Here is a 14,593-nt window from a genome sequence, read left to right on the forward strand (position 1 = left end):
TTGATAAGTGGCCATGCTCATTGTGCTTTTATCAAAGTTTTTCCCCAAGACTATTAAACCTTCCTCTGAGCGCACATTTAGCAAAGTTAAGTATAGACTTCAACTTTAACATATTCTACTTCCTAAGAAATCTGTGAAATAAAATGATCACCTATCAGATACCAAAAAGGTTGTTGGAAAAACAGGGCCAAAAAAAAAAAAAAAAAAGCTGTACATTTATTAAATCAAGATTTTAAGAAATCTTGTTATGCTATCTGCCATAGGGTATCAGTTGAATCCTCTTGTGCTAATGGTCAAATTATTAAATGCCTGAGTTACATACTTTTTATATTGATATATGATTTTTAACCAGAAGATAAATATTTTATCTTTTTATCATTAATTAGTAGCCACTAAATAAGGCACATTTTGAAAATTATCATTCTCCAAGAGCTGTGCACCAAAATTAAAACAAGGTTTTGCAAATAAAATGTAAATATAAAGAGTTGTTTTTATAAACATTTGCATTTATGCTATTGGTGCTATTGGTTTGTGTAACAAAGCCTTAAATCCTATTTACAGAAATTAATGAAATGTAAAAAAATTCTTTTTCCTTCTAAAGCAGTGGTTCTCAACCTTTCTAAAGCCTCGACCCTTTAATACAGTTTCTCTTCTTGTGGTGACCCCCAACCATAAAATTATTTTCATTGCTACTTCATAACTGCAATTTTGCTACTGATAATGAATCAAAATGTAAATATCTGTGTTTTCCGATGGTCTAAGGCTCTACAACAGAGGTTCTCAAACAGCTAGCAGAAAAGGAATTTCATGACCTTGAAATTTTCAATAAATACATTATTGAAAGCATACATCAGTGTTTGGCATATAATTGGCACTCATGGAATGGGATGGTTACCTAATTGCCTATGAACTATTAAAGTTCTGTTAAGTTAGCAAAATTACATTGATTATCATAAGTAATGCCTATTAGATAATATACAATGTTCACTTGGAATAAATGTCCTCTCAGGTCACAGTGGAGTAGATAGGTACTAAAGAGAATAGTGTACACAATATATTTGTAAAGGGTAGTTGTTAATGTGCATTGAATAGTTATTCAGATAATGATTTAGATAATGAAAAGATGAAATGAAACTTAAAATTGTTTAGTAGCTCGAAAATTGTCATGGTGTAGATACAAACATTATGGGTCCATCTCTCCCCTAGGATTGTGTTTTAAGATGAGTAATACTGACTTTGGGCCAACTTTTAGTTAAAAACAAACAAACAAACAAAGAAAAACAATTTAAGGATTTCACCTGTCAGTAATGAAGAGTAAATAAAGGTGCTGTGCTTCTTTAATGTAAAAGTACATTTTAACCGTTTATTTCATCATCTTCATGATCTACTCTGGACATAGCTCATTGGCCCCAAAACAATATGTTTTGGGAAATGCCATCTTTGGTGGAGTTTGGTTAGATGCTAGCTGTGCCCAAGCCCAGATTATCTGCAATAAACAGACACCTCCTTCATTCTCCACTGCCACACGGCTCCAGGTCACCACAGTTAGAGCTGAATTTTCTAAGTACATGCCAATTCTTGTTTCTCTCACAACTGTACAAAAGGAACAAAAGGAATTTCGTGACCTTGGAAAAATAGTTATACATAAATGTTCTTCGCAAGTGAATGTAAGGTTAAGTAAACTTGTGACAATTTATTCAGAGAAGGGTGTGTGTTTTTTAAATACTTTTATTTTAGATGAAAATAAAAATATATTTGTGAAACTTTCAATGACGATTCTTTTTTTATTTTCTTTTTTTTTAATTGATGTTCATACCATTCATTTCACTGCTGAGAAAAGCTGTACATTTTAACCAGGATAATGCTATGTAATGTGAATATAGTGTTTTGTTTTTTTTAAATATAGATAATCCAGGCAATGTATCTTTTCTCCTCAGTGATAAAGGATAGGATACAGTCAAAATAAGCATAGTTAAGGTTCTTTGTCGCAAAGCTCAGTACACTGAGAAATGTGTTTTGAGTCCCCAGCTGGAGAGAGGACAGATGAGGGCAGGCTACCCTCACCTCTCCACAGCACTGCAGTTTCTGGGGAAAAGGGGATGTTGTTAAGCATGTACAACAACAATTCTGATTACAGTCTGGTCCAAAAGTGCTGTTGTGTGGTTTGGCCTCCCTGTCGGAGCTTTCCCTGTGGGAGCCGTTCAGGGCTTTCATAGCCTCGGTTGATGTAGAACCCGTTTTGGCCATCGCCTGAATAGTCCATCCTGTTTGTGGGAGGCCAGGTGGAGTCTTCTGCCAGCTTCTTTTGCCAGTTCCGATACTGACTTTTCGAAAAGAATCCAAATTTGTTTTTGATCAATAGCCAGAGCTCTCGATTTTGAAGGATGGCATCCTGGGAAATCCAGGGGGGAAAAAACAAACCATCATCCACTTCCCCTGCTGCCTGGTGGCTGGTTTCTCCCCGCTGCAGACCCCTGTTTACCCCCACAAGCTGCTCCCCTCCCCCCACCCAGCACTGAGATGTGCTTGCTGCTGCTGCTGCTGCTGCTGCGCTGGCTTCTCCCGCTGCAGGCCCCATCAAATCTAGCAGCTCTCCTGTCTTTCCCTTGAGAAGCAAGTGTATTGGTGTTCTCAGAAATCTGCTGAATGTGTACAGCCTTTCATTTCCACATATTCCTAATTAAATTCTGGCTAACGATTCACTTAGAATTAGTTTACTGCCAGTGATCACCAGGTATTGTACTCAATAACATACTCAAAATCAAGAAAAGAAAAATCACTGCTACCTGCCATATGCCACCTAGAAGAAGACAAATAAAAGCTTGTTGAATGAATAGATGGACTCTTGCCATCAAATAGATTTTGTTTCCCATTTGGGGCTCTTTTTTCCCCCTAGGCTCACATGCACACGATTTTTACACATAACAGAACTTGTCAAAATTTGCATTCCACTTTTGCTAATACTCGGCTTTCATATACTATTTGTAGCTACAGTCTTCTTAATACTCCTTTTTAATGATTGTATAACATTTCTCCAAATTTCTGTATAACTATTTAAACAAACATCTTTACTTTAGAACACGTGAGTCCAGTCTGTTTTACCACTGTACGTAATACTATGATAATACCTTCATACCTTTTCTCTCTCACTTGTTTGTTTTTTGTTTTGGTTTTTTTTTTGCTTTTTTTAAAATATAGTTTCAGAACTAGAATTCCTCAGTTAAATAGTATGAGAAATTTTATATTGGTTGCATTTACTGGTGTGTGTGTGTGTGTGTGTGTGTGTGTTTAAAAATTTGGTTGATTCCTTTCCCAAAGAACATATGGTACATGAATCTTTAAAAAACAAAACAAACAAACAAACAAAAAAACCTATCCTTTAAAAAATATAGTACCCGAAGCTTTCACTGTGTAAGTAAAGTGATTTAGTGACACTAAGTAGAAGAGAAATGCTGTCAGAGAAGACCTTCCAGAGCAAGAATTGACTAGAATGAGCAATAGCTTCCCTTCTCTCTTAATTAAGGAAGGCCTCCTGAAGACAGAGCTTCACTGTAAATGGTCTCATTGAATTTCCAAGCTGGAAGGTTGCCTGGTCCAGTCTCTAAGGGATAACTGAGACCACTAGAAAAGTACAATACAGTGCCTTCAAGTGAGGCAAAATTAGAGCTAATTTCATGGTTTGCTTTCTAGGCTACAGATACCAAGGGCATTTCTATGTGGCCTTCAAAGAATTATAAATCATTCTATAAGAAGTTTTCCCCAAAGGGTACACAAACAATTTTTACATACCCTTCTTAACTAGCACTATTGGGAATAAAGATGTTCGCTCTAAAAAAACGAGCATCTGTGGAAAATGAGACACTTGATTTGTTTATCTCCTTGGTAGAGTAATAGGAACCACACAGAAATCACTTTACCTCTACAAAGAAGGCCACACAGAACTGGATTAGGGCTGCCACCAAAATTGAAATCCTCCATGATGTTGTGGTTGGGATGAGCTGTGGAAAAAGGAATACTACTATTAGACTTTTCATACCTGACACTTTGAAAAAACATATTTAATTTACCTATTTGTAACAACTCTCTGAGCTTGGAGGGTGGGCATTATTTTCAGCACTTTACAGACAAGAAAGTCAGGACTCAAAGCCAATAAATAAAAGACAGAGCCAGAATTCAAATGAGAACCGACTGCCTCACGTCTTGTGTTTTCTCCAGTTCCTGATGACAGACATGGAGTAAATATGCCCTGAACCGCAGGCCCGAGACAGGGCATTCGGAAGCCTGTGTCTCTCTTCATTTTTGTCTTTTCAAATACAGCAAGCAGGGTATATGATTAAATCATTCATCTAATTACATTATGACTTCTAATTCCCCCAAAGCTAAATCTACTTGAAATTCATTCCCTCAGTAAAATTGACCTATGGGTAAACATAAGGGGACAGAAGTTTAAGTTTACTTTAATCGAAGTGAAGGGAACATTTTCTGAACACATTTTCCCAGCCCTAAACCAATGGCTGGATGAAAGTCAAACTTACCCAAATCACCTTCTTTTAAGGATCAATGGGTACATATTGACAACCAACTACACTTATTTAATGAGTGTAAGAGCTACAACTTCCCCTGGCTGTACCCATAGCAACAAACACACACACACACACACACACACACACACACACACACACACAAAAAAAAAAAAAAAAAAAAAAAACAATAAAAAACACACATTACAAAAAAAAACACACAAAAAAACCACTACTTAGCCCCATTTCTGATCCTAAAAGGTAGAATATGGCTAACTATGTAGAGGACTGAGCTGCCTTGAGGACTAAAACTACAGGTCCTCCACAGTATAAAAATGCTCACTTTTAATTCTCATCTCTATTCTGATATGAGTTATTTTTCCTCCAAGTGGAGGCAGCCTTTCTCTTGGTTGTAAAAAACAGCACACTGTGTACAAGGGCTGTCTGGAGCAGCTATAAGATATGGTAGTGGGTCAATACTTTTTTATTTCTTCCACAGTGTTGGGTCCAAGAACAGGCTCACTAACCTCTAATAAATTTAATTTTAACACACTGCACCCTGGATCAAATGGGGTCTACTGTAATCAAACTCCTTATAATCAGTTTCCAACAGATAGAAATATGATTGGCCTATAAGTCTACTTTTTTCTTACTCCTCACAGCTATGGTATGAAGGATTTTGACTATATGTTTTAAAATATTAAACTTGAAAAAATGATTACTGAATTTAATGCATAAAATTTATTATACCCATATAACATTAAAGGATAAAGTATTTCATATATATAATATGATTAATATAATATAATATAATATAATATAATATAATATAATATAATAATTTGCACTTCTAGAAAATAGAAAATGTCTCTCAGTGATCAGAGAGACTATGGCAACAACAATTTGAAATTATAATGCAAATAGGGTCCCACTGCACCTGTGAGTCATAACAGAAGCATAAATGAATAGCACTTACCTCCATCCCTCGATATATAACTTGAAAATCAGAAAACAGAATGAAAACTGTGAGGCCCAAGACAGTTATCAGCAGAAATGAGAATATATCTGAAGAAACACCAAACATTACTTTTAGATGCTAAAGGAATGTTTCACATAATTTGGCACACATTGCAGAATCAATTATCTCTGTTGGGAAAATACTAGATACATCTTCCGATGTTTTGAAATATCCCCATATGTTTTAAAATATGTTCAAATGCTTATAAGATAAAGGTGATATCTTAAAATCTTTCCTCGAAAGGCTGGGTATAGAAAGCTGCTAAGTGTACTGTAGTAGCTTCCATAAAGGAGCTACCTCAACCGAGGAGTCCTGGCGGGGGGGAGCAGTGGTAGGACCTTCTGCAGTGATCAGTCCATGTAAATGGTCACCAGACAGACCATGTGTCTATTGAGTCAGGCATTCGTGGACAGTCAGTCCTCTTGAGAGTACCCCATTCTTTTTCATTGCCTACGGAATACATCCAAGGGTCTTTGATTCATGACCTTCCACAATATGGTTCCAATTAGCCTTTCTAAACTGACCTCTGGTTGCTCTTTCTTACAAGCCCAGGGAAGTTAAACCTAAACCTGCTGCTTCCAGAGGCCCAACACTTTCCACCTTCTATCCCTCTGTTCACAGAATTCCCTGTGTAGATGGTATTTTTCCTCTCTTGGCAAATTCCAATAAAATAAAATTTAAAAAAGCCCAATTCAAATATGACTTTATCTTTAAAGTTCCCCAATTCTTCCTTACAAAATTTTATTTCATATGGTGTATTTCATGATCTTTGCATGCTCTTCATTTATGTATCAACTAGACTGTAACCACTTAAAAGTGACTTTGTACTTGCTTCTCGCTGGGGCTCTAAATTGAAAGAGTAAATGAAAAACTAGCCTGCACATCTGCTGGGTTCTCTCTCCCCAACCTGCCAAAACTGCTTTACTTTTAAGAGCTAAACTTCCCAGAATGCAATGTGCCAACATTACTGCTCTTACCCCAAACCTCATCCACTCCTGTGTCCATCAGAGCTTTTAGGTACTTTGTAGCTGGTGCATTGGAAATTCTTTGATAGAAATAGTTCTTTAGCATTTAATTAATGTTTCTATGATATCTATGATTCTCATAATCCTCAAAATTTATAAACAGCCCTAGCTGGTTTGGTTCAGTGGATAGAGCATCTGCCTTCAGACTAATTCCGGTCAAGGGCATGTACCTTGCTTGCAAGCGCCTCACTAGCCCAGGCCCTGCTGAGGACTCATGCAGGAGGCAACCAATCAATGTGTTTCTCTCACACTGATGTTCTTCTCTCTGTCTTTCCCTCTTTCTTCTACTCTCCCTAAAAATCAATGAAAAAAATGTCCTTTGGTGAGGATTAACAAACAAAATTTATAAACAGACTAGGTTTTATTTTATGCCCATTATTCCAGTATTGATGATCTACTGGCCCTCAACTCTACATAGGTCATATCAAGGAGAAATCAGTGGCAATTGCTCCTCTACTGCAGGTTCTAATATTTTAAACAACCAGAGCTCTGGTTTCATCTTGTTCATCCACAAACACCATCATATTAATCTACACTTTACTTTATATACAAAGCTGGATACAGCACCTCCTGGAGAATACCCAGGCTTTCTCAGGAAGGACGTGAGGCAAAGTGGAGAAAACCTGGGGCTGCCTCTTCCCAAATTAAGCAATCTGAGCAGGTTGGTGACAAGAAGATCCCAGGAAAGGGCAATGTAGATTGTTCGTTTGCTTCATTGTTTCCAAATCCCAGGGACCCAGATGTTTGGAAGATGATGACCCAAACATTCATCCTGATAAAGGCCTGGTGCTCACTAGTAACTGAGTGCATTTCACACTGTCCTCAGACTAATGATCTGAAAAGCAGCCAGTGCATCAATGAGCAACGTAGAAACAAAATTATAAGGCTCTCTTCTTTAATTCAGCTTTGGTTGGAAATGTAATGAACATCTGAAATGAATGCTGCCCTCCTTGGTTAGTCACTATTGATGAGGAAATTTAGAGAATCGGGGTGTTTATACAAGTGATTTGTAAAGAAAAGTTCTGGGCAAATCATTACAGATTATTTTCAGGTAAATGAATGTTGACACCTGTTTCTATAAAAATTTAACCTGTACTGAGAACAGATTGACAGTTGCCAGAGAGGAGGAGGGTTTGGGGAACTGGGTGAAAAGGGTGAAGGGATTAAGCACTACAGTTCAGTAGTACAGAATAGTCATGTGGATGTAGATTACAGCATAGGGAATATAGTTAATAATGAAATGATGTATGTGTTTGGGGCTAAGTGGGTACATGGGGCAACAGGAGACCACTCTGTCAAGTGAGTGATTTTCTGCCCACTTTGCTGTGCAGAATAGTGTTGAATGTAAACTGTGGTTGCAAAAAATTTAATCTGTACTTTTTTATATATCTCATCTTAAGTTGCTCTTCTGCCAAATGCTGTTAAGAAGGGCAAAGACTTTCTATTGTGTCAATATAAAATTGCTTGTATATTGAATAGTAGATCCAAGAACTTTTGGCTTATATGACCTTGAAAATATTATTTATTCCATTGGTTTGGAACTTTTTTCACTTTAAATTATCAGCTATGTTTGACATAGGGGTTTGAGCTTACCCAAAAGCTTTAAATCACTATGATGTAACTAATTCAGCTCCAAAAAACTCAATTTAAGCAAAAGGACTCTGTAACTACAATTCAAATTGAAGCACTAGCTAACATAATATATCCTTCTTGTGAAATATATATATATATATATATATATATATATATATATGTATGATAATGGTGGCATTACATTGAGTTGAGAAATAAACTGCCGTCCTGATATAATTTATATATATAAAAGGCCAGTGGCCGGAATGCTGTAATGACTGGTTGCTATAATGTCCACTGTGGCCAGCAAACCAGCTGATCTAGGGTGGGGTCGGCTGGCTAACCTTCCGTGGCCCCTCCCCCTGGCTGGCCCTGCCCATGATGCCCCCCCCCCCACTCCAATCAGGGGCAGGGCCAGCCAGCCAACCACCCATGGCCCAGCCCCCAGTTACTGGCCCCCAAATGCTCCCCACCACCGAAACTAGGAGTGGGGCCTACCAGCTAATTGCCTGTGTCCCCTCCCTCCCAGCCTGCCTAGCCCTAATTGGGCCCTGATCGGGGCTGGGACACCCAGACAACACCTATGCACAAATTCTATATATAGTATATATATAAAAGCCCAGCAACTGGAAAGGTGGAAGGGACAGAACAGCCAGAATGACCAGTGGCTATGACATGCACTGTGCAGCCAACCGGTCTGATCCGGGCCCTAATTGGGCCCACCCCTCAATCGCCTGGCCTCCTATTAGCCCCAAACACCCTGGTTGGGGGTGGAGCCATCTGGCCAACTGCCCTCGGCCCCTCCCCCTGCTGGCCTGACCCTCACCTGTGCACAAATTCATGCCTCTAGTATAAATATAAAAATGTAAAAAATTTAATTCAGTAAAATTTATAAACCACCACAAGGGAGTAGGATTTGATCAAGAATGTGAAGATGATTTAATGATAAGTTTATTAATGTAACAGACTAGCACTTGGTCACAGGACAACAAAGAGCATAATTGTCTCAATAGGTGACAGAGGAGTTTAATGAAATGCATCTCCCATTTTGAATTTTAAAACACACTTCTAATTTTTGGAAGTACGATAATTTCAATATATAGCCTGCCTTGAACCAATATTCAAAATTATATTTATAAGTAAATATAATTATTATATTTTATTATGTTTATTAATAAAAATAGTTCTAGTAGTTTTCAGAAGCATGGGTAGAACTATCTGCTTTTACCACTATTATTTAACATTGTCCTGAAAATTCTGAACTCTATGGTAAGACAAAATATACAAAAAAGTACAGGGTTAGTTTTTTAAATAAGTGTATAGGATCTATAGTTCAGAAAACAACAAATATTTACTGAGAGATATACCGGGAAGCATAAAGATGTAGAGAGACAAAATATGTTCTTAAATGTGGAGATTAAAGTGTGTAAATAAGTACATTTTTTTCCAAAGGGGATTTTTAAAAAGCCTGACAATTTATTCTAGAGTTTTTCTGGAAAAATAAACAAGAAAGAAAAGTAATAAATATTGCCAGAACTGGTTTGGCTCAGTGGAGAGAGTGTCTGCCTGCGGACTGAGGGGTCCCAGGTTCGATTCCAGTCAAGGGCATGTGCCTTGGTTGTGGGCACATCCCTGGTGGGGGTTGTGCAGGAGGCAGCTGATCGATGTTTCTCTCTCATCGATGTTTCTTACTCTCTATCCCTCTCTCTTCCTCTCTGTGAAAAATCAATAATATATATATATATATATATTCATTTAAAAAATATTTATTAAATGAAGAGTAACAAGAATACACCAACCTTGCTACTTATAAAAACATATAAAAGTATAATTTCTAAAGCCAAGTGGTAGATCAAGAATAGGCTGGCATACCAATAAAACAGAGCAGGTAGTATAGAAAATATTAATCTTATAAAAATTAACATACAGTATAATTAAGTGGGGAACCTTTTTTCTGCCAAGGGCCATTCGGATATTTATAATATCATGAGAAGCCTGGTGCACAAAATTCATGCATGGGGGCAGGAGAGGGTTATCCCTCAACCCAGCCTGCACTCTCTCCAATTTGGGATCCCTTGAGGGATGTTCGACTGCCCATTTAGACCCAATCCTACTGGAATCTAAATAGGCAGTCAGACATACCTCTCACAATCCAGGACTGCTGGCTCTCAACTGCTTATATATATATATATATATATATATATATATATATATATATCCATATATATATATATATGAATATAGGTATGATAATGGTGGCATTACATTGAGTTGAGAAATAAACTGCCGTCCTGATTGCCCCTAAATGCTTCTGCCTGCCAACCTGATCAGCCCCTAACCACTCCCATGCCAGCATGATTGATGTCTAACTGCTCCCCTGCCAGCCCATTTGTCCCCAACTTCCCCCTTCTGCCAGCCTGATCACCCCTAACTGCCCTCCCCTGCAGGATTGATTGCCTTCAACTGCCCTCCCTTGCAGGCCTGGTGCCTCCCAACTGCCCTCCCTACTTGCCTGATCACCCACAACTGCCTCCCCTACAGGCCTGGTCCCTCCCAACTGCCCTCCCCTGCTGGCCATCTTGTGTCCACATAGGGCAGGATCTTTGGCCACATGGAGGCAGCCATATTGTGTGTTGGAGTGATGGTCAATCTGCATATTACTCTTTTATTAGATAAGATTTGTGGGCCATACGAAATAATTAAATTAAAAAGTAGTCTGTTATATTTGGTCAAACATTTAACTAACTTACCCTTAATGCCTTCATAGAGCCAGGCCAAATGATTTCCTAGGCCTTACTAGTATATGGCCCAGGGCCAGATTTTCCTAACCCCTGGTATATAACATAAATATAATATTAAAATTTATCAATACATAATATAAATTATGTATATGAGAAATCACACACACAATGTAATGCCACCAATATCATACCTATATTCATACATATATATATATATATGAATATAGGTATGATATTGGTGGCATTACATTGAGTAGAGAAATAAATGACTAAAAGGAATATTAAATAATAAAATACACTGTGAAAACTAGGAACTAATTGGATAAACTAGTTTGATCTCTACTTTTATATCCCAAATGAGCATTAGGTTTTAAAAACCATTAAAAGAAAATTTAAAAAAATTAAATAAATGATAATATGATTTTGTAATGAGAAAAAATTTGTGCATAAAGGCAATGGAAAATTCACAAAGGAATAAACAGCTCATACAAATAAATAAGGAATATAACAGCAACACAATATAAACAAATGAATAAAAATGTAAATGAAATCCAGAGAGGAAGAAATGGCTAATAACATGGATATATGTTCATCCTCACTGGTGATTAAAGAGATGTACAGAATTATTAAAGTAACTTCCTCAATGTTATAAATCATTACAAGGTTATATTTGAATTGGTTGGAAAGACTTTTCCAAAACATTTTGACATATATGTAGGTGCTTAAATTCCTTCTTGATGGCTCACAATAGGGCAGGACTCATGTTACAACTCAATAATGCATGTGCTTCCATGCCAATGAGAAGGTTTCTCCCGTGGGCTCTACCATTTAGTACTCAATTTTAGATCAATGCAATGGTTTCTCTCTCAGCCAATCACCTCAGTGAATTGCACCTTCGGGGAACTGGAGAGGGAGGAGAAAAATAATATTCAAAAAGAAAAAGTAAACTTCATATACTTACAGTTTGTGTAGATGGGTTTTCGAAATGGCTTTCCCTTAGAAAAGATAAATGCTACTGTGACACAGTTAATGGTCGTGATGGGCCATAGTGTGGTACTCTCAAAACTTAAAATTGAACCAGGAATCAGAGTTGCATTTCCAGTCCAGTTTCTTTCCAAACTCATATTTGTTGAGAAATTACTTTGGTTGTCCAGAAAGCACTCACTACAAAAGAATCACCAGCATTTATGGGACCTTTTATTTCATTTTTCTCCAGCTGGTGGAAAAAAAATTAGTTTACCACGACCACAGAACCTCAGCTTTCAAACTGTTCTGCCAGTAACTACCAAGACATAAAGCTCTTGCCATGTCAAAGCAGAAATAAAATTCAGCGGAACACAAGATTGTTCTTTGTGCAGCACTCCATTTAAAAAAAGTGATCTGTATTGAAAGGGCTTGAGTGGCCATTTTCTATGGAATTCCTTTTAATTCAGAGTAAATGTGTGTGGGGGTCTCCCATCCAAGTGCTAACTAGGCCCTACCCTGCTTTGCATCCAAGATCAGACTAGCTAGGGTGTGCTGAGTCCTGATTTTGAATCTCTTCTCACAACCAAAGACTCTTACAGAGGATTTGAACAAAACACTCTCCTGCTTATGAGTGTTCATGGCTTTGTTTTGCCAATAAATTAAGTTGAAACTTCTTAAGTTTCAACTTAATTTATTGGCAAAGTCCAGAAGACCTCCACACTCTCATCTCAATGTATTTTTGCAACCTTATCTTTTGCTAGTCCTTATAGACTCATTGTATTCTTAAAATATAGGGATATTCTCTACTCCCCAAATGTCACTATTTGTATATCTCTGGAGTCATAAGTGCTATTTCTTCTGAATGCCTTTACATTTGCTGGCCGGCATAACCAGTGCCCCCATTTTCCCCTCTTAGTGCTGCATTTAGCTCATTATTTTGCAAATATTCATTCACATGTTTTTATTTTCCAGTCCTGGGATTAGAGTTCTTTGAATGTGGAGTTTTCCTTTTGGTTTTATTTTGTTTTACTCAGATTTTCAACAAATCTTTAGCACCTAATATAGTGATGCCACATAGCATTTGCTCGGAAAAAAATATTTAAGATATGGGCTTCCCCAGTTCTGATGGAGCTTTGAGCAATGTTTTTTGTTTTGTTTTTTGTTTTTTTGTTTGTTTGTTTTTTCAATTTCAAACCCACAAATCAGTTTCCAACAGTTTTCTTATTCTGCTTGAAATTTTTTACTGCTATTGAAATTGTTTATAAATAACTTCTTTTCCAATTGTGACCTCAAATGCAAGACTTAAGTCTTATTATCCTTGGCTACCTGAGGCTCCCAAATGTGCTTTGCATAGAAGAGATGTTGAGTTAATGTTTGCTTAATAGATTAATGAAACAATTAGTACTTAACAAAGCATTCTTGCACAAAGTGGACAGATAAACTAGAGGAGTTGAAGCATGAAATTTAACACTAAGCTAGTATATCAATATAGTTACATTGCAGATAAGAAAGCTGAGGGCTAATACGACTTAGCTAATTAATGCTAGAGATGGGACTACCTATTCATCATCCTTTTGGCTACGCCATGTTGTCTCCTAGATTTCATCAGACCTTTACTTCTCTGAATACGTACACTTCAATTGGGGGAGAAATCTGGTTTTGAAATAAAAATAACTTCTATATTTCAACTAGTAGTTGAAGTTCTGACTTTGAGGTCTAAATGACAACTTTAGACCTCATTTGGTACTTTTTAAACTATCTTTCACTGGTTCCTGGCATTCTAATGCCTTCACAACCACAGTGGAGTGAGGGGGAATTTATACAAGCCCGACTTCAAAAAGAACAGCGCTTCACTTGCCTTTCCTTTTGGAGGTCAGGTAGGCTTTACTGGAAAAAATAAATTAAACATCTATGGCATAGTTCACCTCAGCTAACCCTTATTCTATAGTTAAAGAAATTAAAGCTCAGGGAACTAGAAAGATTTGCCCAAAGTAATTTAAGCAAATCTCTTACATATGAGGGGACAGCTGGCTTCAGCCCACACACCAAATCCAACCCACCAACTGTTTTTGTGAATGAAGTTCTATGGAACACAGTCACATCCACTTGTTTACATGTTGTCTGTCTATGGCTGCTTTTTCACTCTAACAGCAGATTGAGTAGTTGCAACAGAGACCATCTAGCCCACAAAGCCAAAACTATTTACTATCTGTCCCTCTGCAAGAAGTTTGCCCACCTCTGATCTATATAATATCTAATCTATCAGGGAGTTAATTCAGTAAACCAACTGTCAGATCTATACCTCAACAACCAATGTAAAAATGTTCTCCCATCCATTCCATATAGCTCACTCCAGGACTCCACCCATCAACTGTGTTCTGTGTTCTATCTCACCACTGGTATTTTGCAGTATGGAGACATAACTTTTGTTAATTAAAATGTTAGAGTATAGTTCAAACCCAGTTGTACAATGTCATTGGTAGTCACCTTTGGAAAGGAAAAGTAAAGAATTGACCATTACCTGTATCTGTAGACCTCACAGTACCAGGGCTGCTGCTTCACATAGAGAAATGCACAGACTTGCACAATGCAGGTGAAACAGGTATTCAACAAAACTGAGAGCAGCAAAGGGGGAGAGAGGAGCTGTCCTGCTGGTCGGTATGGAGCCAGCTTTGGGTAGGCATGAGTTGAACTCACTGAAAGAGAAATGCGTTTTTCCCAGTTACACTTTCATTGTTGAGAATAAAAAAA

General features: G+C 37.5%; 1 protein-coding gene across 1 annotated transcript in view; it reads right to left on the reverse strand.

The window, feature by feature from the left end:
• Positions 1-1,380: 1,380 nt before the first annotated feature.
• The window catches only part of ATP13A5 (ATPase 13A5), a 98,396-nt gene continuing 85,183 nt past the window's right edge, over positions 1,381-14,593 (reverse strand). Inside the window, exons 26-30 of the mRNA XM_036445076.2 lie at positions 14,364-14,538; positions 11,838-12,040; positions 5,497-5,585; positions 3,918-3,998; positions 1,381-2,392 (exon numbers count right to left, since the gene is read on the reverse strand). Coding sequence (XP_036300969.1) covers positions 2,132-2,392; positions 3,918-3,998; positions 5,497-5,585; positions 11,838-12,040; positions 14,364-14,538 — 809 coding nt within the window. The 3' untranslated portion in view covers positions 1,381-2,131. The remainder of the gene's footprint in view (positions 2,393-3,917; positions 3,999-5,496; positions 5,586-11,837; positions 12,041-14,363; positions 14,539-14,593) is intronic.

Source organism: Pipistrellus kuhlii, unplaced genomic scaffold (assembly GCF_014108245.1).
Source record: "Pipistrellus kuhlii isolate mPipKuh1 unplaced genomic scaffold, mPipKuh1.p scaffold_m20_p_2, whole genome shotgun sequence".
Classification (NCBI taxonomy): domain Eukaryota; kingdom Metazoa; phylum Chordata; class Mammalia; order Chiroptera; family Vespertilionidae; genus Pipistrellus; species Pipistrellus kuhlii.